At 34.3% G+C, this 25,799-nt stretch overlaps 1 protein-coding gene and 1 pseudogene across 1 annotated transcript; both read right to left on the reverse strand.

Annotated features, from left to right (window-relative positions):
- Positions 1–881: 881 nt before the first annotated feature.
- On the reverse strand, positions 882–3,528 carry LOC8264168 (ABC transporter G family member 6). The gene has a single exon (XM_002525038.3). It carries the CDS (start codon positions 3,239–3,241, stop codon positions 1,001–1,003), a length of 2,241 nt encoding a protein of 746 aa, XP_002525084.1. The 5' UTR covers positions 3,242–3,528; the 3' UTR covers positions 882–1,000.
- Positions 3,529–11,706: 8,178 nt separating this feature from the next.
- LOC8264171 lies at positions 11,707–15,318 on the reverse strand (annotated as a pseudogene).
- Positions 15,319–25,799: the final 10,481 nt, after the last annotated feature.

The following is a 25,799-nucleotide window of genomic DNA, read 5'->3' on the forward strand; positions in this document are numbered from 1 at the left end:
ATTTCTGTGGAATCTAATCAAAGCCAATTAAATAACTCCCAAAAAAAAAATTATACACTTATTTGTGATTTATAAGCATAAATTGATACCGGATTTTTAATCTTTTATTAAATTTTATAAGATAAATACAATTAATTGACTTTCTTTTTGGGTTAACTAACTTTTTAGCTTAATAATTCTGATCTAGTTTTATATTTCAGGAGTAAACTCATGGTACTCTGCATTTGAATAAGTACTAAATTATTAGAAAAATTAAATATAAATAATTATATTGTAAAAGGAACATTATAGTTGTTGTATTTGGCTCTTTAAAAATTCTATTTTCTAACCTAATAAAAATATATAATAATCGACTTCGATTGAATAAAAATATAAATTATCAAGTAATGGTACAGTCGAACTCAAAACAATCAAATAGTATGTACTAGAATTATTTCGAAAAATATGCAATTATATGCATGTGAGTTTTTGAATCTAGTTTAAGCTCAACCAAAACAGAAAAAGAAAATGAGACAAAAAAATTGAAAATAAGATTTAACCCTAAGGAAGAAGCAGAAGAAAGAGAAAAGAAAATGAAAATAAAAATTTAACTCTAAGGAAGAATTATGAAAAAGGAAGAAGTAAAATAAAAAATTTATCAGTTAGGTTAACTCTCTTCCTAACACAATTCTACTCATGCTAAAACAATAAGTTAAATTAAACATAACTTTATCTGCAATATTATTGAACTCTTTCCTGAGGAGGATATAAGATTATATTAGAAAAAAGAATTATTTTTTGTAAATTAAAGTAATTATATTAAATTGAAAATTGAAACTTGAAACTTATTGATCAAGTATGTATTATAATTTACTCGTATGCAACAGTTGTACACCAGAAAATCTGAAATTCAATTTTTTGTTTTTAAAAACAACGGTCGAATTCTTAAGAAAAAAAAAATAGAAATTACATAAATTAATACATTAATCGCCGTATGTTGATTCCCCTTTAATTCTTTGTCTTACCTTCTCTTGTTCTTGCTACCAATGAGCAAAGAGAAGTAAAATAAAATCCTGAACAAGAATCCCCAAGCAACTGTTACCCACAAGCAATTCCACTTACTTAGATCAGTAATCCCTTGTTGTTGCAATATATCTGATCCTGTCGTTAAACATGTTGAGCTTGTAATCGTCATTCCCAATGTATTGCTCAGAGTAGCTAGCAAGTTTACTTTCATTGGTGTTGGAACAGCTCCTAATGGAGTGTTGTCAAAAATCTGAACTCCTCTGACGAAACACTTAACTGGGTCTTGAAATTCATTTTGTAAAACGGCTTCATAAGGGTATTTGACGAGTGACATGTAATGGAACCAAATCCAGTAAGGTGGGATTCGATCACGATTGATGAAGAAACCACTGAAGAGAAGGAAATAAGCTAAGATTGCTACAACAATGGTGTAGCCAAGCATAACATGAGGGACTACACCGGATAAGAATGTAACAAAGGAATTCCCAGCCCAGAAAGAAGCGAAAATGATCAAGAAGTAGAACAAGAATCCGGCAAGGCCTCCGTCGAGGCCCACAGCCCAAAATGTAAGGGCGGAAAAGGCAAGCGAGAGGAAAATCAAAGATGGTAAAGAGACAAGAGCATGAGACAACACGTAAGATGATCTTCTGTAAGCATTGTGCGCAGTTTCTCTCATGAAAATGTACCTTTCTTGGAGGAAAACAGGGAGGGCATCAGCACAAGTGTAGAAAGTAGTCGACATAGCAAATGCGAAAAACCCTAGTCTCTCTTGAACTCCTTTTGGTGAATTATCAAGCTGCCAAAACATTGTAGCCAAAATGAACCCAGTAACAAGAACAGCACCCAATCGAATCCCAAACAATTCAGGCATTCTTCTTGAATTAGTGACCGATCTTTTCGACAAAACAGCCATTTCAATCCAAACCGGATTAGCAAATGTTGGCACCAATGAATTAGTGCCAGCACCATTATTAGTAGCACCAGAAACCAACTTCCCTTTAGAAATGCTTGCACTTATTGCTTCTTTTAAAGACAAACCATGTGAATCCACTTCAGTATTCGGTGCGTGCTTCGTACTCTGCCATGTTTTATTGAACTCCACTAAGCTTTTAGTACCTCCTGGAGAACCCTCAAGCTCTCGAATAAGGTCCAAAGCAAACTCGGTTCGGTTCTCATTTTCCGGAATTGGATGTCCGAATTCAGCAAAAAAAGACGGCAAATATATAGGAGGCCCACTATAAACAGTCTGTCCACGAGACAAGAAGACCAACCGGTCTAACAGACCAAGAATCCGATAACTGGGCTGGTGCACGGACATGATGACTATACTCCCGGACTGAGCTATTCTCTGCAGCACCTTCACAACCATGAACGCGCTGGTAGAATCAAGACCGGAAGTCGGTTCGTCCAAGAAAAGAATAATGGGATCATGAATTATATCAATTCCAATAGAAACACGACGCCGCTCTCCACCAGAAACACCTCGGTGACCTTCATCTCCGATCACAGTTTTGGCTGCGTTACGCAGGCCTAACTGATCAATCAAAGCGTGGACCCTCATTTTCTTTTTCGACTTTGATAAACTCCTCGGCAGCCGAAACTCAGCCGCAAACATAAGTGTTTCTTCGACAGTGAGCATTGGAAAAAGCATATCATCTTGCATCACGTATGCAGATATCACTTTCAACATTCTTGACTCCAATATTTCGCCGTTTAGCGTTATCTTCCCTTTCAAGCTTCCTTTAGCTATCCGGTTGGCCAATGCATCTATTAAAGTTGATTTTCCAGAACCACTTGCCCCAAGAACAGCCACTATTTCTCCGTCGCGCGCCTCACCAGAGATGTCATTCAGGAGAGTTTTTGTCCTTGTGTATACGCTTTCGCCGGCAACTGCGCCGACGTCGTGGCTGCGGCGGCGCGTGCGACGGAGTATAGATGGTGATTTCGTTTTGACACTGTAAGTCAAATTGTTGAATGACAAAACGAATGGAATTGATCTCGGGGCCTCGACATTCGGGTCGCTGCCGAGCTCGAGAACTTGATGAACCGGCGTCTCACTGCCGTCTCCAGTGGCTTCTTTCCGTACATCTCCAACGCGTTTGAGCAATTGGCCGAGCGTGGGGGACACGGCGGAGGAGGCGCGAGTGGGGAAGTACTCGAGTCGATCTAGATTTTGAGAGTAAAAGGGCACCGTATCTCTACTAGGAGGGAGATCATCTGCTACAACACGGGACATTGTTTGTGTAATGGATAACGCTGAGAAGTAAGGACGGAATGGTAATAAGATAGTACTATTTATAAACAGTTTCTAGAAACGTTGACGGCGTGAGGAGGAGGTTGGAGGAGCATATGTTATGCTGGTATAATGGGGAGGATAAGAGAAGTAACGGCGTGGAAAAGGCGTTTATGAAGGGAAAATGTGGAGGAGGAGGAGGTGGTGCTGCTATTTCTGTTTGGTTCTTTCTTTTTTAGGGTTTATGTGTTTGTGTGGTGTTTGTTCCTATAATTATAATTATATATAGAAAGGGAATTTAAGAGGAGGATAAGATTTAAATGTGAAAAGGGTTATATAATGTGTAAATGTATGTTTTTATTGCACTATTTAGTGTTTGATTGAATATGGGAGGGATTGGATTGGGAGGTGAGAAAAAGGTGACCTAAATTCTCCTAATCCTTATGTCTATACGTCTCCTTTTCCTTGGAGGTAAAAGGTGTTTGATTGATCACGTATGACACGTGGCCAAATGGGTTCTGCTTGTTCTGGTTCGTTATGTTGTGTAGGGTTTTTATGTTAAGTAGGTTGGATGTTGATCTACTGTATACGTAAGATGTCCAATTTGAGAAATACCATATGATGAAGCTAAAATTAATTAGGGTGGTGGCTACTAGTAGGGTAGAGTAATAGTCTAGGAATTCGAATTTGAATTCATTTACAATATAATTATTCGAATATGACTCAAATTCATTTGAAAATTTAATTTTATTATTTACATCTCATATATTATTTAAATTTATCTAAATTTAATTTAATTTATAATTATATTTTATGGATATTAATAGTATTAGCTACTAAAAACCATTATATAATGGATGTCATAATAAACATATATATATATATATATATATATATATATATATATATATATATATATTAATTAAAGGGTAAAGTTTAAAAAATTACTATGTAGTTTGACGTTTTTACACTTGAAGAATAGATATTTTTATATCAAATGAGCAATATGTATTTTACTTTTTAAATATTTCTTAAATACATTCAATATTTTTTTATTTTTTAAATTATAAATATTAATAGAAACATAAATTTTTAATAACATAAGTATTTTTAAATAATTTAACATCCGACTAAATATTTTGTAATCATAATAAATTGTCAAAATATATAGATTTTTTAATTTTAATTAAAATTTAAAAAATAATTTTTTAAATAAAATTTTAATGTATTTATGAATTCTGTAATACATTGTTAAACGCTACATTGCTTATAAAACTATAATTTAGTAACGATTTATATTAAATACATGCAAAACTATATAAAAATAATAAAAATATAAATATACATCCAAAAAATATTAAAAAAATAAAGCATGCGGTACTCTTTTGATACGAAAAATATCTTCATTCCTTAAAAGGATTGAAGAATTGAAAGTATTCGGTCATCGTCCTCTCTGACTATTAGTATCAAACCTTATATGTCGATGATAATATCACTTAGGTGGTATATTCATATATATATTAGCTTAATTGGCCATGACTATTTTGAGGAAAGTGGTCAGCCTTAGGTCTCACCATTGTTCAAAATGAACTAACCTCCCCTCTTTAAATTGATCAAAGTTAAAATCTCATTAAGACTAAAACCTAATAAAGATAGTCAAGCCTTTTATTGTAAATCTTTTTAAGACATGAATGGCATGTCTTTAATTAGATTAGAGATATGAATTTAGTATAATAATGATATATAGGCACTAAATAAATAATAATAATAACAACAAATAGTATTATTTCATGATTTCTTATTGGACTCTTCCCTCATGTTGTAGTTTCTTTTCCAAAGTTTGGAGTTATTTGATAGTTACATGATAGAGGTTTCTTAGCTGAAAAGAGAAATGCAGCTGCAAACTATATAAACTCAGTAGGGTTTGACAATCCCTTGCTCTGAAGAGCTCAAGCTATATTGTGTTGACTAGCTCATATATCTCTACTTATCAAAGGTAATAACGTTACTTATAGGCCTTGGTGAAAAAATTGGATGAAACCATAATTGGAATGGAAGGTTCTGATATTTGTCAAAAATTATTTTGGAGATTGTAAATAAAATGGATTGCTCTTGATAAACATCAATTATTTTCCTTTTATCTCTTTAAGAAATGAATTTCTCATTTTGAGAGGAATCAATTCAAACCAATTATAAGTTGATCAAATAAAAAAGTTAATATATAACATATAAACACAATTACTACTGATAATAATAATAATTCAATAATTGTTGTTAATTAATTAATAATATTACAAACAAACAAATAATTCAAAATAACATGATATACGTACAAATAATGAAAAAATGCATTATAATATAAAAGATGATTAAATTTTTGTCACATAAAAAAATAGAAAAATAATATTAATATTAAAAAGTAGATATTTAAATAAATGAAATTTGTATAAGTATTTGTTTTGATTGCTGCTCCTAGTTTATTTAAATTCTTTTCTATTCCAATTCTAATTCCGACTTCGATAATGAATGAAATCAAACCAGTCCTTACATAGTGTTTGATCGAAATTTATAGAATTTATTTGCGAATCTAAACTTTATATGTTTTAAATGGAGTAAAAGTCAGTTTAGTATTCTACATAATCAATTTTATGTGGAATTAATTATAGCTAAACCAGATCCTAACAAAATATATAGAATTTCCAAATGAATTCCACATTAGTAAGTAAATACATTCCATAACACTAAAATATCTCTTCCAAACTTTATTATTTCCATTCTATGTTTTTCTTAAATGAATTCTTTTATGGATTTTAACCAAACATAGTATAATTTAATCAATTTTAATTTAGCATTACATAACCAAAATTGTTTTCTCTCGATTGCCTGCATATAGAAACTTCAATAATAAAATTTTCATGCCAAATATAAGAAAAGTTTGGTAGTTCTTTTTCATATGCCTGCCATTAAGATAAATTTGACTATATATGTCTCCACATTGATTAGTTAGATCTTAAAATTACTAATCTCAACAAGCATTATTAGCTTTCATATATTTATTTAACAAGCATCATAATATATAACATTTGAAAAGTAAGATCTCATATTGTTTCATTTCATATTATACAAGAAATTAAAGAGCGTTTATAGCTTAAATCTAAGAAATATCAATTTAGTTACATCGCAACTTCCTAATCAAATTCATGTAAGTCTTGATTTTGCATTGATTGAGGCCGGCTAATATAATCATTTTGTTGAGAAACTCTTAGGTATATACTTAATTTACTACATCATTCATAGATAAAATTAATTATACATATTGACATGCGACATTATTTACACTATTTGCATTGATTTTTTTCTTAATCGTTGGTGGTTAATATTAATATATAACCCAATCAATATAAATGTTAGTTCCATCTAATATAGCAACATGTAATTATATTTATGTAGGTGACAAATAATTAATTATATTTTGAATGACGTAGTAAATTAAATTTACCTGCAATTTTTTATTTATTTTTTCCCTTTACCTCATTTAAGGCAACATGGCATCCTATAATTTAAAAGTATAGAAGAGGAAAAACAATTGATAAGAACCCTAAGTTTACTCTCCTTTTTTGAGTGTCTTAAATGTCACATGTGTCTCGTGGGCTATTCCCATACGACAGAACATGCACGTTCTACATTTGTCTACTTTCATTATCAACATTTTTGCAAGTTCGAGTTCCAGCAAATAAATATATATTGTTTGATTTCTCTAATTTTATGTAAAGAGTGTTCAGCAGAAGCAATATTTGAGGATTTAATAATTGGGGATCCAAAATTATAATTTAAGACATAATTATATGCAGGTACGACTAAGTATTAAATCCAAATTACAAACCCATCATAAGCATAAATAGATAGATATCTTTATTATGTAGCTCGTGATCTATCGGGTCTTCAATAAATCACGAAATTAATTAATTAATTAATTAAATTCTACACAATGAATTTATTCATTGGAGCTGGTAGTCTAGTTAAAAATTTAATACCAAAACCTAACCCTATCCCAGAACCCAACCCTACCTTGTTGTAAAGAGCACACGACACTTAGGATTTAATATTTGATGGGGTGCTAGGGCAGCACTAAATGAACATGCACTTGTTTTCTTTCTGTTTTTAGAGAAAGCACATTCATTTTGCTTCTCAAGTAAGACATTGAATTTGTGCTTTAGGTTTCGATTTCTTGACCAACAAACAATCAGAGGGCGGCTGTTGTAACATTTAATAAGGTTTTTACTCATATAGGATTATACACTATAACATTTATGTAAGGAAATTTAAGAATCTAGAAGCTCAAGACTTTTCCTCGCATGACCAAAATGGTTTATGCATATAATTTATGATCTTTTGTGCTTCGTCTTTTCCCTTTCCTTCTTTGTCATAATTACGATTTAATTTTTGTTCTTTTTCGTGGAGGCCTAATGGATTCGATATCAAGTGAGGATATCAATCATGTTATATACTCCCTCATTGGTATTAAAAATTTAATGAATGTATATTCTGAATGAGCTTCAGTTATATCAGAATATCGTCCAATACAAAATACTAAATTGGATGTGTGGCCCCTCTTGGGGTAGTTAATTAGTTAATCAATGAGATAATGATATAAATGGTTACTAAACCTTGCACTTAATTTCATTTTAATTATAAAATTTTAATTTTTTTCATTTCAGTTATCCAATTTTAATTTATCTCGATTTAGTCACTTTGCAAATAAAAAAATTGACAAGTGTTAAAAGCAACCAATAGAAAAAGAGTAATTAAGAATGAGAAATGTGATATGTGACATGTCAATTTCATATTGATAATGTGACAAAATTATAACCAGAATTAAATTTAAATGATTGAAATTAAATAAATTAAATTTTGTAACCAAAATAAATTAAATTTTATGATCAAAATAAAACTAAGTGAAAAGTAAGTGATTCTTTATATTATTATCCCTCCTTATATCAATTCTTATAACAAAGGAGAAGAAGAAGACATGATGACCTTTTTTTCATAATAATAATAGATTCTTTATTAATGAAATTTTTTAATGGGGAAAAACGCGATGACCCTTGACAATCCAATTTGGGTGTGTCAATGAGGATAATGTAATTTAATTTGTTTCTAGAAATAGACTATGTTAACCTAAATTTAGCAAGTTTTACATAAGAGCTAACAAATTATAGACAAAAGTATGGTTGAGAGACTAGCTACTTGTACAAAACATGTAGTTGATAAAGCTAGCTCGAAGTTCTTTTGCAGTTCATCAAACTTTAGGGAAAAAGAAAAATGAAGGATAAAAAGATATTTTCTTCCTAATATAGTAACAAAAGGGTGATGGAAGAGGAAAGAAATTGAATTTATGAAATGAAGGGATGCATCCCACTGAATATCAAAGATTATACAAAATGAGAAAATCCAAACTCATTTTTAACAATAAAAAAAATTAACAAAAAAAAAAAAAAGAAGAGAAAGAAGGAAAAAGATTATAAAGAAGGAAAAAGATGAAAAGGGTAAGTTATGGAATCCATAAACTTGCCTAAGCAACACTCATGATCTCTAAAAGAGGCAAGCCAAAGGAAGAGTGAAAACAAGAAGCATGACATTTTGGGTACATAGACAAATGAGATTGGTAGTTGATGTAGATAGGCTACCACCCCTTACCAAATTGCAAGCTAATCTTCACCTATTCTTAAAAGGGCTGCCTCTTAAGAAATCAATAATAATAATTCCAAGAAAGTCAAAAAACAGAAGATGGGCAAAACTATGTTGAAGGCATGTGAAAATGGGCAGCAATAGCACATGGACTTCGTTTCTCAACTGTTTTGTTTTCATTTTCTTTTGTTCTTTTTCTTGGTCAAAAGAATGGCTCTACAGTTTCAATTTTCCAAGGTTGGGTTGGGAGGCTGTCATATTGTTGTTACCTAACATTTTCCTCTACATATTTTTTACCTTTTTCTTTTTTTATTAACTTTGGAATGTTCTTGTAGTTTGTATTGATGCTTGGGAAGAGTCAAATACATATAAAAAAACACTATTTTATGCAAAATAAATAAGAACACATGCGGTCTTGATTTTCATAATTTTGTTTTGAATTATATGTATTCACCATGAATTATCTGCGTGCAGTACAAATATTATGCATTTAAAATTATGAGATACCCAGCCAAGAAAAAAAGCTATAAAATATGTATATGATTCGATTAATTTTTAATTCTAAATATGTAACTTTCTAATAAATCAGTGTATAACTTCATTAATAAAATACAACACATTACTATAACAAAATTAATTTGTCAACCTAATGGTTATATGATAAAAGAGAAACACGGTCCATGTCACGTCAACAAAACTAGACTAAATTAACAAAACTAGACTAAATTAACATTAAGTTATATTATGTTTATTGACGGAAAAAAATTATATAATCCGATTCAGTAAAAAAATACCATATATTCATAAAGTTAAAAAAAGGCTAACTTATAAGTAATATTTCATTTTGTAATTTTCCCCAAATATTATGGGGACATGTAGAATTATTTATAGCATAAATGTGTTTTTTTACCTGCAATTATAAACCATACTTTTGGCAAGCGCACACAGAACATGTTGCAAAAGAAGAAACCATATAATCATCACCGGTAATCATCACCCATATAGTAGAAGTCAAGAGTGACATAAGAAAACCCATATAATCATCACCGGTAATCTGCAGCTGTGAACCAAAATAATTTGGGCAGAGGATTTGTGCATTAATATCTCCAGGATTTGATCCATTACAAAATAGTTTGGTGGTTACTGGCTTGTGTTGCATTTGGATGAAGAAAAATAAAAACAATAACCAAAGTTCATTCAATGCGTCAATTGCATTGGAAAAATAATGATTCCGTTTTGTTACTTACACATTTAAATTTGTTGAGTTCATGTCAGTGCATCCTACTTTAGTCAAAAAGAATCACCATGAACTTCTCAATTTCAAATCTCAACCCAAATCTTGGGTTACCAGATTATACTTTCTGCCATATTTTATGGCTTGACAGTTAAATCTCAGAAAAATATAAAATTCTTAAAGGTCAATATGCACAAGCTCAAAGAAGCTGCTTACTACATTAAAGAGCTAGAAGATGCAAAAAGAGGGCAAAAAGTTGATGAAAAGTGAAACTAGATTCTAACTTCTATGTTTTGATATTCAATTACCGACAGATCATGTGGATACGAGACAGACTATAACCACAAACACTCCAAACCATGCTCTTTATGACTAATGACACAGACCTGATGTTGAATTGGCTAAAATATCTTACCAAATTCTTTGTTTTATGCCAATGGTTACCAAACTTCTTCGGATGCCACCCAGCTTCCCTTTCATTGTAATAGCTAGGAGTGTGTAGAACCGAAATGAAACCGAAAAACTAAACTGGACTGACTAGTTTGGTTCGGTTAATATTTAAATTTCAGTTTAATACTAGACAAACCGAATAATAATATCTCGGTTCAATTTGGTTTTTATTTAAAAAAATTAGACTATTACCAAACTCACCGAACTATGACTCCCTATGGGTCCTCTACATTGATTTGAAAGAACAGCCTTTATTTAGTTAAAAAGAATGTTGCAATAACTGTTAGTTTAGTTGTATGTCGCCGACTAACTTTGTCCCTATTTTATACACAATTTGTTAATAGTGATTGAAATACCGCCTGCTTATGCACTTGCTTTGACTAATTTCCAACTGAAATCCCTATACTTCTCCATGATGAAAAGAATATATATGTATCTAAATGTATAAAATGGTGCATTGTTATAATCAAAACCCACATACAATTAAGAGCATGAGAAAAACATTACGGTGTTAAATGCAGTGGCCACTAAAGATCCAATCCAAGTGTTTATTTAATATCTTTTGCTGGTAAATTTCAATAGCCTAACTTGATACATTCTATATCATTAGCTCAAAGGACTCAATACCATTAGTTCAAAGAACTAATAGGAGAGCTTTACAGAGCTCGAGTGGAGATTCAGGTTCGAGCCCTCTCCCCATGATTAAAAAGAAAATTAGTAGAAACAGTCATGAAAGAGTAATAATGCAGATGATATGTTATCAATCAATGTCAATGTAGGCTGCCAAGATCTAGGTTTCATTCATAGATCATCAAATATTTTTAGTAGATTTCCGAAGTTAAAAGATGAAAGAAGAGTTTTAAGGTGGCGGGGGCAACGGAGGATGTGTTGATAGTGCATTTGTGATATTCTCTAGCTTGTTTTAAGATTGTAGGTCACGTGCTTGATAAAATGTTTAAGTGAGTTTTAATTAAAAAATGATTTCAGAAGATGTTAACGCATAAAAGTATTTTGCTTTTGGTAATCTGTCTTCCTGTAGCTGTTTTAAGTGAGTGTCTCTTCAGCAACGAAAATCTACTTTGATGATTGACCAAAAAAACAAAAGATGCTAACAGATATAAGATGCATTGTGGGGATGTTTAATGTAATTGCAGAGAGACAGTGGAAGGTTTTGAGTTGTACTCAGTACTGTAACTTAAAAGTATTTGCATATCAATAGTTTAATGTAAAATAAGGATATAATCTTTTTTTTTTTGTGTATTTATTTGAAAATATATAACCTTTTTTTTGTGTGTGTATACTGGACAGTAGCTTACATTACCATATGAAGATTGCTGCATAACTGAGGGGAAAAGAAAAAAAAAAAAAAAAGAGAATTTAGGGGCAAACGAATGTTTTAATTGGTTTTTGATGCCAATCACTTGCTTTCGCTCTCCTAAATTTGGGGCTAATTGTATAAATTTTGGTCTAATTTGACCAGAAAGCTGATTTTGGGGATAAACTTACAAAGATCACATCACAAAAAGACAGCAACTGTGAACTACAAAATAGGTGTGGGCCTCAATTCCAACCTACCTAATAGATTAGGAACTCACAAGTGTTATTCAATTGCCTAACAACATCAGCTATTAAAGAAAGTTGATATATAGTTAATGCCTTTTCTGCCTAAGCACATAGCTCGCATAATTCAGAAACATGGAACTTCAATTTACAGAAACTCTAAAGCATATACTAGCTGATGATAATCGGTTGAAATACTGAATCAGAAGTAATTTCAAACTCTTCACTGCCAAAATGCTTCATGTACCTCAACTCTGACAAAAATATTAATGATGAGGAAAAATACAATTGAGGCAAGCACTCACATTCAATCATCAGAGAAGTTGACAGAAAGATCCCAATAGTGAGCAATATCGGCATCGGCAAACACTCTCCGAGCTGCAGCTTCAGTCACACACTCATATACAGAAAACTTATTGAAGCTCGATTTGGCAACACCGCCTTGCCACACCAACATACATTTGTTCACAGGCTTTTCCTCATTTTCATCATCATCTTCTTCTTCTTCTTCTTCTTCTTCTTCTTCTTCGTCTACAGCCTCAGCCCAGTTTATGCGCCTAAGCATTAGCTTCCCATACCTCTTAATGGATTTACTTCCTCCTTCGACAACCGCAACATTCATTCCTTCAGAAATTACAGCACAGCCTGCCAAGCGGCTTTCATGAGCATTAACGTCCACTTTGAAACAGGTCTTCTTGTGTGAAAGGTCATTGATCTTGTAGACGGAAACAATATAGTTTCTACAGAATTTGGATCGTCAAATAGCTTCCTCTCCTTCTTCTCGCGGCACTCAGCAGGAGTGAGTTTGCGTGCAATATTCCTGTCAATATGAGCTTGTTCACGCTCAGCAGCTGCAGTGCGAATTTCTTTCTCAAGTCTTGTGGGATCTTGTGTAGCTTCAGAGCCAAGAACTTTCATTAAATTGCTCATTTTAACTTTAGGTTTTGGTGGTTCAATCAAGCCTTGCCTAATCATCTCCTGTCTATCTTTTTCTCGAGCTAAACGACGCTGAGTACGAAGCTTCTTCTGCTCCTTCTTTGTTAGCTTCAGAGGCTGAGGTGGTGGAGGAGCTGGCTCAGCAGGGTGTTCAACGGGATGTGGGTGTTCTACATAGATTGTGATCTTCTCCATCTTCAGCTTGTCACTTATATTACAATCATCAATTTCATTATAAGTGCCACCAGACAGAAGTGGTGCATCCCTGAAACCCAGAAACCATAACCAGATTAAGTTTTGCCATCAATAAAAAGGAACATAATAACTGATAAAAGAACCAAGTGAGAGAACAAAGTGGAATAATACAATTAAAACTAGAAATTAAAGAATACCACACAAGACTTCAGTTATTGGAGCAGCAGCTAATTTATGCCAATAGACATAGAAATAGGACTGTTAAAAAGACTAGCAAGTAGTGTAACAATATTCCACATAATACCTACAATAAATCTGAACCACAATTTTAAGTCCTTAATCTTTTCTTTTACCATTTAAGTCTCTCTCTCTCACTCTCCGTGCGTGTGAGAAACAAGAGCAGAACTAGTCCCAGGCAAATGCAATAAAGGGCCAGAGCCCAGGATAAGAGCCAGCAAGGCCGCCTCAAATACTCAATGAACAATCATAATTAACAGAAGTTGAACATGAAGTGTAAATGGAAATTAAGCCTAATTGACAGTCCATCATTTGAATAATGAACTTACCACCACTCAATTTCAGGAATCAGTTCCTTAGGCTTTTCTTTGATTATAACTCTCTCTGATACCTCTATCAGATTGGGATTTATATCAGGAGCTACTTTTGCCTTTGCATGTAATGCTTGTCTTGCCTTCTTATCTTTTGCACTTTCTTCTCCAAATTGACTCTGTAATTACCAGATGAAAACCATAAAAACAGGTAGACATCAAATAAAATGAGGAAAGAGAAGAAAAGAGAGAGCAAAACGCACCTTAATTTTTATTATTTCAGCATCCTTTGCACCATTTTCCTTCCTCTACAAACTGGAAAGTCATCCGTTTGGGTCTCAAAAGCTTAATCTTATTTATACCCATTCTTGGATCAAAGTGAGGATCTGATTCAGGATCAACATCTAATTCAGGTTTAAGAAGCTGAAAAGCGTCCTTTTTCTGCTTGTTGATGTTCACCTGTAAAGTTTATGACATAGTAACATGTGAAATTAATAATAAATAGTACAGATTTTAAAAAAATGGAAACCTAATCAGTATAATTTTTTAAGAATAAACATACCTTCGGGGTGCTAAGGTTGCTTGGCTTAGTCAAATTCACAATATTTCCATGTTCATCTATTTCTCGGCCAAGTGCATCTATACGAAGAACAGGGGCCTTGATAGGCTTCTGGGCCACAGAAACTTCTGCTGGCACCTGTCCAGGGAACACGTTTATAAGAAGAGGAAACTCAGGGTCCTGACGAAATCCAATTTTAGCAGCAAGCTCCTGCGCTCGCTTAACAGCTTCAATATTGGGTATACTAGCAAGTCCAGGTGATGAGCTTGGCAACGCCCCTGCTGCAACACTAGCAGCCGGTTTTGATGGAGCTGACCCTTGTGTAACTCCAATACCAGAAGACTGTGGTTTCATTACAGCTGGAGCTTTATTATCTGAACTTGAGTTAGCACCCTTGCTCAACTATGTCAGCAAATTTAACAAAGTTAACATGCTATAGAACATTCAAAAGAAATGACATCCAACTTTAAATTGTATGTGAACAAGTGACTGCAGGATAGCAAAAAGCCGATACATATGCCATAGTTGAAACTTACTTGTGGTATCTTCTTCAACTTCTCTGTGAGTTTCTTCTGCATTTGTAAAGCTTTTAGCTTTTGCCAAGGCATCAAGGGATAGAGTTCCACTTTTCCCAGCAGCTGAAGATGTCCCATCTGTACTAGATTTTCCAGGAACCTCATCAGATCTGGTAACACTAACTCCCTTATTTTCATTTGTGCTACAAAGAGGATAAACATGGGCCATAGAGTTCTTAGCCACAATGCTTTCTGTCTTAGTGAATGATGCCTGGTCAGGACCCTAAAAAGATCAAATTAAATAAGCATGTTAACATTATAACCTACGATATATCAGCAGCATTTAGGAAGGGCGTTGAGATCAGCAGAATGAAAACTAAGGAACTACCACAGAGATCAATGAACTTTTATAAGAATAATGGTGATACTAATAATAATCATCAGCAACAGTTCCACAAAATAAAGTATTTAAGCACCGGGCATCACCGTACAAAGATCAAATTAGATTACCTTCTAGTACATACCTAAAGCCTATAGCAAATGAGGCTTAATCACAAATCTCATATCCTATTCATATTATCCTTGTAATTCTACTACTATCTAATTCAAGCATTATGGAAAACCAATTCAAGAACATAAGAGAGGAGGAGATTAGGTGATAAAGCAAAACCATAAGAAGAAAATGGTAATTATAGTTCTACTACTAATAATAATAATGGTGATACTGTCAAGATTTGGGAGAGAAAAAAGTTTTTATTTTTTCTTAAACATGTTTTTTTTACAATGTTTGTTATATACACAAAAAAAAAAAAAAAAACATTACACTAGCTTTACATGTGTCTAGCTCTTATTGGTTACCGTACATATTCTATTAGCCCCCCTCAAGTTGGAGCATAAAGATTCTGGATGCCCAACTTGGAAATGGAAGCTTGGAACAGAGTTGTAGGAAGAGGCTTTGTAAAGGAATCAGCCAGTTGTTTTGATGAAGGGACTGGCATAAGATTGATGATGCCACGTTGAATTTTCTCTCGGATGAGGTGGCAATCGATTTCTATATGCTTGATCCTCGCATGATATACAGGATTCTCGGTAATTCTGATGGCAGATAAGTTGTCACAATACAGATTTGCTGGAGAAAAGGGAAGCTGCAAATCCTGAAGGAGAAAGTGAAGCCATTGTATCTCACATGTCACTGCAGCTATAGCTCTATATTTTGCTTCACTTGAAGAGCGTGAGACTATTTGTTATTTCTTTGACTTCCATGAGATCAATGCTGAACCGAGAAAAACACAGAACCCAGTGATGGACTTTCGGGAATCAGGGTATGAAGCCCAATCAGAATCACTGAAAGCTTTAAGCCGGAGATCACCTATTGTTGGGAAAAGTAAGCCCTGTCCTAGAGTCCCTTTCAAATACCAGAGAACTTTATGAGCTAAGGTCAAATGAATATCTGTAGGGGCTTGAAGGAACTGAGATAACTGTTGTACTGCATATGCTATGTCAGGCCTAGTATGGGTTAGGTACAGCAGCTTGCCAATTTCTCAGTGGATGCTATCGGTGTCAGTACTAGTTTTGCTCTGAGAAAACCAATCTCTTGCAAAAGGTCTAAAGTGTATTTTCTATGGCATAGATTAATACCGGTTTTGGACCTGGCAACCTCTAATCCAAGAAAATTTTTTAGTTCTCCAAGATCCTTAATTTGGAAAGTATCATGCAGGAATCTTTTTATCTTTACAATTTCTGTCATGTTCGAACTTGCTAAGACAATGTCATCCACATAGATAGCTAATGAAATTTGATCCAGTACCTTTGGTAAAGAGAGAGGAGTCTGATGTAGGCTGTTAGCTTTTCATTCCATTGCTTGCTTGCTTGTTTCAATCCATACAAGCTCTTCTTTAGTTTGCAAATAGTATTGGTCTACGTAGGTTGAAAATCAGGGAGCAAATCCATGTAGATCTCCTCTTGTAAGTCACCATGCAAAAAGGCGTTGTTGATATCAAGTTTAAAAGGTTCAGTCTGCACGGCAGCCTCTACCATAAGAATTCTGATTGTGGTGATCTTTGCTACAGGATTAAATGTATCGAGAAAGTCAATTCCAGACCTTTGAGTGTATCCCTTAGCCACAAGCCTTGCTTTATATCTTTCTAGAGTTCCATCAGCTTTAAGCTTTGTTTTATACACCCATTTACAACCAATAGTCTGCTTGCCCTTGGGTAAAGGAACTAATTCCCAGGTATTACTTTCTTCTAAAGCAGCTATTTCTTCAGCCATTGCTTGTTTCCAACAAGTATGTGAGATTGCCTAATTATAATGTTTTGGTTCAGGTAATATTGATGTATTACATATATAGGACTGGAACTGAGGTGGAATCTTTTCATAAGATAGAACTTGAGAAATACAATGTAGTGTGGTTCTAGGTTTGGACAAAGAAACTTCAACATCATGAAATTTTGATGGTAGGTGAATATTTCTAGCAGGTCTGGGAGAGAGTTGAGGAATAATAGTTGAATTAATTGGAGGAGACTGTATTTCAACAGTAGATGAATGGAGTGGATCAACTGTGTGTGAATCTGCCTTTTTGAAATCTTCAAGTGAACTTTCATTTTGATAAACAGGAATAAGAACATCATTGGATGGTATTGTAGCAAAAATCTCTTTAAACGGGAACTTGTTTTCTGTAAACGTTACATCACTAGAAACAAAAATGCTTTTATTCTCTAAATTGTATACTCTGTAACCTTTAGTGTTTTTAGGAAAACCAATGAAAACACACTTGATTGCTCTAGGATGCATTTTTGTCGTAGGATGAGGTAAAACAGAAGCAAATGCTAAACAACTAAAGACTTTAAGCTGATCATAAGAAGGTTTGACCTTAAAAAGGATCTCAAAAGGAGTAGACTGGTTTAAAGCTGGTGTTGGGGTCCTGTTAATTAAAAAGGTAGCATGCAGGACACAATCAATCCAAAAACAAAGAGGGAGATTGGCTTGAATCCTTAAACTCCGTGCAACAGAGAGAATATGCTGGTGTTTTCTCTCAACAATACTATTTTGTTGAGGTGTATAGGTACAAGAAGTTTGGTGAACAATCCCTTTTGATTTGTAAAAATCGGTCAATTTCAAATTATTTCCCCTTATGGATTCTAAAGCATTTAATCTTGACTGAAAACTGAGTTTCAACAAAATGGTAAAAATCAATGATTAAATGTCTAGCTTCTAACTTAAGCTTCATAGGATAAATCCATAGGAATCTGCTCTTGTCATCAACTACGGTTCAAAAATATGAATTACCATATATACTTTTGACAGGAAAGGGTCCCCAAATGTCTAAATGAACAAGATCAAAAATTGAAGTAGAAAAAGAATTACTAATAGGAAAAGTGGGCCTTTTTTGTTTAGCCAAATGACAAACTTCACATTCAAAGTAATTATCATTAATCACACAACATTATGAAACTTATCAAGAGATTTCATTACTTGTTTAGAAGGGTGGCCTAGTCTGTTATGCCACAGAGTAAAAGCAACGACATTACAACTAACAGGAAATGAATTTAAAAACTTCTCACTATCTTCTTGTTGTAAAAGCTGATACAATCCATTCACTTGCTTAGCTATACCAGTCATCTTCCAAAGTTTCATGTCCTGAATATAACAAAAGTTGGAAGAAAAAATGAGAGAATAAAGGTTGTTTTTAGTTAACTGCGAAGTAGAGATGAGATTAAAAGCAAAGTCTGGTATGTAGAAAACCCTATGAAGAATCAAAGAGGGTGATAATTCTATAGTGCCTATACGTGTAACCTGAACTAATTCATTATTAAGCAACTTCACATTTTTGTCAAAAACTTTGTAATGCCTTTTGAAAAAACTGAGAGAATTAGTAATGTGATCGGTAGCTCCTGAATCTGCAATCCATTTCCTATTGTAGAATTGCTTATAACAACATAGGACAATACCTTTTTCAGCAATAGGATCGAAGACAGAGGATAAAGCATTGATCTGAGAGTTGGCTGCATTATGAGAATTAACTGCCTTTTCTTGAATTATTGACATCAAACTATTATACTGATCCTTTGTAAAAGTAATAGGACCATCATCACCAGATTTGTTAAAAGAGTTATGATTGTCATAATTCATATGATATGCCAACTGTTCAGTAGTTAAAAAATTATTATCGTCAGAAGGAAAAGATGCAACCTGGTTTGTAGAATTCTGAAAATTCTTGGTTGTTCCCTTGTATCCTGATGGGAATCCATTCTTTCTGTAACACTTGTCAACAGGATGCCCATACATTCCATAGGAAGTGCAGGTAGGCTTCTTGGCCCTATTGTTTGGAAAAATTCCATAATTGCCAAAAAATCTCTTTTGACTATTACCAAGGTTGAGTTGTTGGTTTCCCATCTTCGGCCTAAAACCATTCATATTCTTCAAGTGTTGATTATGTCCAAGGTTAAAACCGGTTGCTCTACTTCCAGTATTTATGTTGAATTTCCCAGCAAGCAGTATATTTGAGTCACAAGAAACTATAGCAGCACTCAAAGACCTTTCATGTTGAATCACAATAGCAAAGATTTCATTCACAAGGGGCATTGGTTTCATCATAAGAATTTGAGACCTTTGGACAGAAAAGTTCACATTTAACCCTTTAAGAAACTTTAGGATGAAATCTTGTTTCCTATACTTATTAGCAGAACATTCACAAGCATGTAGAGGTCTCAAATTACATATCTCATCCCATAAGATCTTCAAGTGGGTATGATAAGCAGTAACAAAAAGGATACCTTGTTGCAAAAAGAAGAATTCCTATTGAAGATCAGAAATCCTTATAAGGTCCCCTTGTGAAAAGCGATCATATAAGTCTGCCCAAAGATCATATGCATAGTCCAGCCACATTACACTTTGCCCAATTTTTGTATTAAGGGACCTCTGTAACCAAGAAAGCACAAGATTGTTGCATTTCAACCAAGCGTTGTAAGAAGGATCCTCTTCCCTGGGAACCTTAATTGAACCATTAACAAATCGAAATTTGTTCTTTGAAATCAAAGACATCTTCATAGATCGTGCCCAGCTATAATAGTTGTTGCCAATTAATTGAGAGGAGGTTAACATGAGAGCTGGATTTTCATTTGGGTGGATATAGTATTCACTATTCTAATCATCGATTTTAAAAGTTTGTGTAGAATTAAAATCTTTAGTAGCCATCGAAGAGATGGTGGTGGATTATATTAGCTGCTCTATCAATTGATCGTGGATCCGGATCACTGCCCACTCAAAAAGGCTAGAATGGACCCCTGTATAACAAACGCTTCTTCTGGAACTCAAAAGGCTTCAGGAAGCCAACCCCAAAATGGTCTAAGAAAAACAACTACCGTAATAGCTATAATTGCATCATTTGCCAAGACATATACATCTCTTTCTGCCACAAAAACATGCTTGACATCTCTTTCTTTTGCAGGACAAACTGTTCCACTCAACATCCAAATAAATCCAAGAAAAAGGTTCACAAAAAAAAAAAGAGAATTTATGGTGTCTAGCAAAATGGGTTACAAAGAAACAACGTACAGCGTAATAGGAGCCTTAATAGCAAGTGAGAAACGAGCAAGGTCACAAAAAATACCGTTCATCTGGTAGTTTGCTAGCCTAGTCTGATCATACTACACAAAAATACCCAACCAACCAGTAGAATTCAAACAAAATCAAAAAATTCGTCTTGCTCACCAACTGTTCGATGAAATTTCCGACTCACCAACTGTTCGTCTTGCTCCCCAGCTGCTCACCAACTCCAAGTTGCACATCAATGTTCTTGAAACAAGAAACAAAAATGGCAGCCACACTGCAAGCATTGCCGACGAAACCAACTGTGCGCATCGTCGCCATCGAATATCAAATGGGAAAAGAAAGAAGGTAAAGGAAAGGGGTCGAAACCCTAAAGGAAAAAGAAGAAGGTAAGGGAAAAATAGTGCTCTGATACCATGTCAAGATTTGGGGGAGAAAAGAGTTTTTATTTTTTCTTAAACATGTTTTTTTACAATGTTTGCTATATACACAAAAACAAAAACATTACACTAGCTTTACACGTGTCTAGCTCTTATTGGTTACCATACATATTCTATTAGATACTAATAATAATCATCAACAGTTCCACAAAGTCTTTAAGCACCGGGCAGCACCGTACAAAGATCAAATTAAGTTACCTTCTAGTACCTACACTAAAGCCTATAGCAAATGAGGCTTAATCACAAATCTCATATCAAAAACATATTATCCTTGTAATTCTACTACTATCTAATTCAAGCATTATGGTAAACCAGTTCAAGAACATAAGAGAGAGGAAGAGATCTAGTGATAAAGCAAAACCACAAGAAGAAAATGGTAATTATGGTTCTACTATTACTACCACTACTACTACTACTATTATTACTACATTCTTAGTTAGTTCTCATGTTATGTTCCTGGCATATTTGATCTATTAAAATCCGATTGAGTTGGATATTTTTTTCCTACATCTGTTATTAGCCTTTTTCTTTTAATTGGTTTACCATAATGCTTGAATTGGCTTTAGAGTACGTATTAATTTGATCTTTTCATGGTGCTGCTTAGTGCTTGTCATGACCTTTTTAAAGACCTTACTTTGTGGAACTATTGCTAATGATTATTACTAGTATTACTATTATTTTATAGAAGTTCATTGATCTTTGTAGCAGTTCCTTAGTTATCATTCAGTTGATCTGAATGCCCTTCCTACTTCTAAATGTTGATATATCATAGGAATGTTAACATGCTTATTTAATTTGATCTTTGTAGATCATTCACTAAGATAGCAAGTACTATAGCTGAGAACTGTGTGGCCCATGTTTATCCTCTACCTACCAAGGTATCTTCAATTTCAAACACAAATGAAAATAAAGGAGTTATATCTTTCAAGCGATCGGCAACCACTAAATTAATTATATGTGCAATGCACCTCATGTGAAGGTACTTGCACTTTGACACACAATTCTTCCAATTAATCATTTTCTTTTTTAAGTGAGATATGGTTGAATCGTTTGAACTAGTATTATCAACTGTCATAGTGAACACATTGTTCAACCCCCAATCAAGCAAACAAGTTTCTATTGCCTTACTAATGTAGTCACCTCTAATTAAAAATCGGACAAAAATTAATAATCTTTTTGTGCATTTTCCAATCAATATCAATAAAGTGAGCTGTAATATACATGTAATTAATTCTTTGAATAACGTCCAAGTATTTATAGTAAGGCTAACTTGTTTGGAACTTTTTCCAAATAAGACTTCAATCTCAACCTCTCATCTAAGTAAAATCAAAAACCATCCCGTGTAACGGTCCATCAAGATGGAATCTTAAACCTAGGACATGCACAAGCCATTAATCTTTAAACCCTACACCTTCCACAAATTTAAAAGGAAGTTCATCAATAATAATCATGCATACAAGTGCTTCTCTAATTGAATCTTGATCAAACTTCTTAGCAAGTGTAACCAAAAGGCAATAAGCAGTTTTAGGGTTAAGTTCAATGATTATCATAAGAGTAGTATAGTATTTTCCTTTATCCTTGTGTTAGAGTATATATATCCCTTTTCTTTGTTTTAGGGTTAAGTTCCTTTTCTTTGACAATGTACATTTAAGCCTTTTCAATATATCTCCTTTTCAATGTTTTCATGGTATCAGAGCCAAATTATTTTGCAATGAGAAACATTCATCCTTTAGCTCTGCTTCTCCACTCTGCCTCTGTGTGAAACGGTGTCGTCGATGAACTAGCAGAAGGATTGGATTCTGCTGCAAAACGGTGTCATCTGGTATAGTAGAGCTGCTACAAAACGCTGTCGTCTGTTATAGCAGAAGGATTGGCATCTGCTGCAAAACAGTGTCGTGCTAGTGGTGGAGATGAGGGGATTGCGTGAAACGGTGTGGTAAAGATGCAGGGGATTGACTGGCTCCTGTGCAAAACAGTGTCGTACTAGCAGAAGGATCGTCGATGCGTCATCATATCCGAACTGAAACTGGGATTCACATTTGGCTCCTATGCTTTCGTCGATGCGTCGTCGTCTGCGGACTGAAACTGGGATTCACGCTTCCATTCACGGCCGAAACATTGGATTGCTGGTTTTCTTGCGGAATCACGTTCGTTGTTTGATTATCCTTGTTTAGTGGGGATGCTTAACACGTCCGAAACGTTGGATTGCTGGATTTCCGTACACCGGTTTGTTAGAGCTTTCTGTCGATTCTAAAGCCGACTGTTTCGTTGGTGGTGGAACAACTGGGCTTTCGTATTCTACGTCGTCGTTGACTGGAACTGGCGCTAGAAGGAGGGTTGTTGGCCATGGTGGGTTGATGGCTTCTATTGAAAACAGTAGTCATAAGGGTAGAAGAAAAAGGGAAAGGGAAAACTAGCAAAGTTTGTTAGTCTTGTTAGAGGCATCATCGAAGAGGAGGTGGCTGGCTTTGCTTGCAGTGGTTGACAAAAGGTTGGATTTATTTAAGGATGGGTTTTTATTGTTGATAAATGTTGACAAAAAGTTAGCAGAAACTTGGTGATAGGTCTTTTAAGGATGGGTTTTTATTGTGGATAAATGTTATGTGCAATCTGTAAAAAAAAGGTCTCTTTGAGTAATTGATCACTATTATGTTGATGTTTTTCTTTTTTCTTTCCTTTCCGTTATGGCGAAATGGCGAAAGTTAGAGATGATTCGCTTCAAGCAGTCAGTGTTCAATTAGATGGTAAAAATTATGCGTATTGGAGTTATGTGATGAGAAATTTTCTAAAAGGTAAACAAAAGTGGGAATATGTTTAGGGTGCCTCTAAATTATGTTTATTGGAGTTATGTGATGAGAAATTTTCCAAAAGGTAAACAAAAGTGGGGATATGTTTCTGGTGCCTCAATTAAGCCTCAAGATGGTACGGTGTCTGACTATGTGGTATTATTAGATAAATGAGAGGTAGATAATTCAAAAATCATTATTTTGATGAATAATTTGTTAAGCATTCGATAGGTATCCAGTTACCAAAATATGAGATAGCTAAAGAGGTTTGGGATCATCTAGCTAGACTGTACACACAGTCTAATTTTGCAAAATAATACCAGTTGGAATCTGACATTCGTGCACTTCGGCAGAAAATATGAGTATTTAGGAATTTTATGATGATAGATTTGTGGGATCAATTAGCCCTTACAGAATCTGTTGAATTACGAGCCTTTGGAGCTTATATTGCACGAAGAGAGGAGCAGAGGTTGGTACAGTTTTTAAAGGCTTTTCGTGATGAGTTTAAGGGACTTCGCAGATCTATTCTGCATCGCCATCTGTTGTCTTTTGTTTACTCTGTTGTTAGTGAGCTTTTAGCTGAAGAAATTCGTCTTAAGTCTTCGGTTATAAAAGAGGTTTCTTCAGCTTCTACTCCATCCGTTTTTGCCATGCCTCATCGATCAAACTTTAAGTCTCAGTTCAAACCATATGGATTTGTTGCTCGTGATGAAAGCAGGTTCTATAAGCAAAAAGGTCACTGAAAATCTCAGTGTCCGAAATTGGGCAGAGGAAAACAGTAGCAGCAGCAATCTCATCAGTGGTCTTATCGACCACCGACTCTTCACAATGGTCCTTCTCTCCTACCTCTTCCTCACAATGCACTGTCAACCTCCTCCTTGGATCCATCAATGATTGAGCAATTTCAGCAGTTCCTTGCATCTCAGCCTCACGCCATGTCAGCTTCCTCTCAAATAGGTTTGTCATCTAGTCCTTCAGGTATATCCCCTTCCTCTTGGATTTTTAGATTATGGTGCTTTAAACCATATGTCACCTAATTTTTCATCATTTACTTCTCTAACCCCTAAAGTTTCAATTCCTGTTATGAGTGCTAGTGGTACACTTATGCCATTGCAAGGTGTTGGTTCGGTTATTACGCCTTCTCTGTCTTTATCTAATGTCTATCACATTCCTAGTCTTGTTTTGAATCTTGCTTCTGTTGGTCAAATATGTGACACTGGATGCTCAGTCTCTTTTTCTTCCTCTACATGTTCTGTTCATGATCCAAATTCTCAAGAGGTGATTGGGATCGGCCATATAGAATGAGGACTTTATGTATTGGATCAGCTTAAAATTCCTCATACTGCAGCAGCTATTCCTGGTGTAAACTTGTCATCCTTTCGTTTGAGTCCTTCTTCGTTGTAGCATTCTCGCCTTGGTCATGTCTCCGTGTCTCGTTTGCAATTTTTAGTCTCTACAGGAGCTTTAGGAAATTTGAAAACTCGTGATATTTCTGACTGCAGTGGTTGTAAACTAGTAAAGTTTATTGCACTGCCTTTTCCTAAAAGTACTACTATATTTATTGCTCCTTTTGATCTTATTCATTCTGATGTTTGGGGGCCCGCTCCTGTCTCTACAAAAGGGGGTTCTCGTTATTATGTATCTTTTATTGATGATTGCACTCGTTATTGTTGAGTTTATCTTATGAAACGTCGTTCAGACTTTCTTGGTATTTATAATGAATTTCGATCTCTTGTAAAAACCCAACATTCAGCTGTTATTAAATGTTTTAGATGTGACTTAGAGGGAAAGTATACTTCTCATGCTTTTGAGGACCTACTTGCTTTAGATGGTACAATTTACCAAACTTCTTGCACTGATACTCCTGAACAAAATGGAGTTGCTGAAAAAAAAACATAGGTACATTCTTGAGACTGCACAATCACTTTTGTTGTCCGCTAGTGTTCCTATTGATACTGCTGAACAAAATGGAGTTGCTGAAAAAAGAAACATAGGTACATTCTTGAGACTGCACAATCACTTTTGTTGTCTCCTAGTGTTCCTAGTGAATTTTGGGGGGAGGGAATTCTTACTTCTGTTCATTTAATTAACAGAATTCAT

This window comes from Ricinus communis, chromosome 6, assembly GCF_019578655.1.
Source record: "Ricinus communis isolate WT05 ecotype wild-type chromosome 6, ASM1957865v1, whole genome shotgun sequence".
In the NCBI taxonomy this organism is placed as follows: domain Eukaryota; kingdom Viridiplantae; phylum Streptophyta; class Magnoliopsida; order Malpighiales; family Euphorbiaceae; genus Ricinus; species Ricinus communis.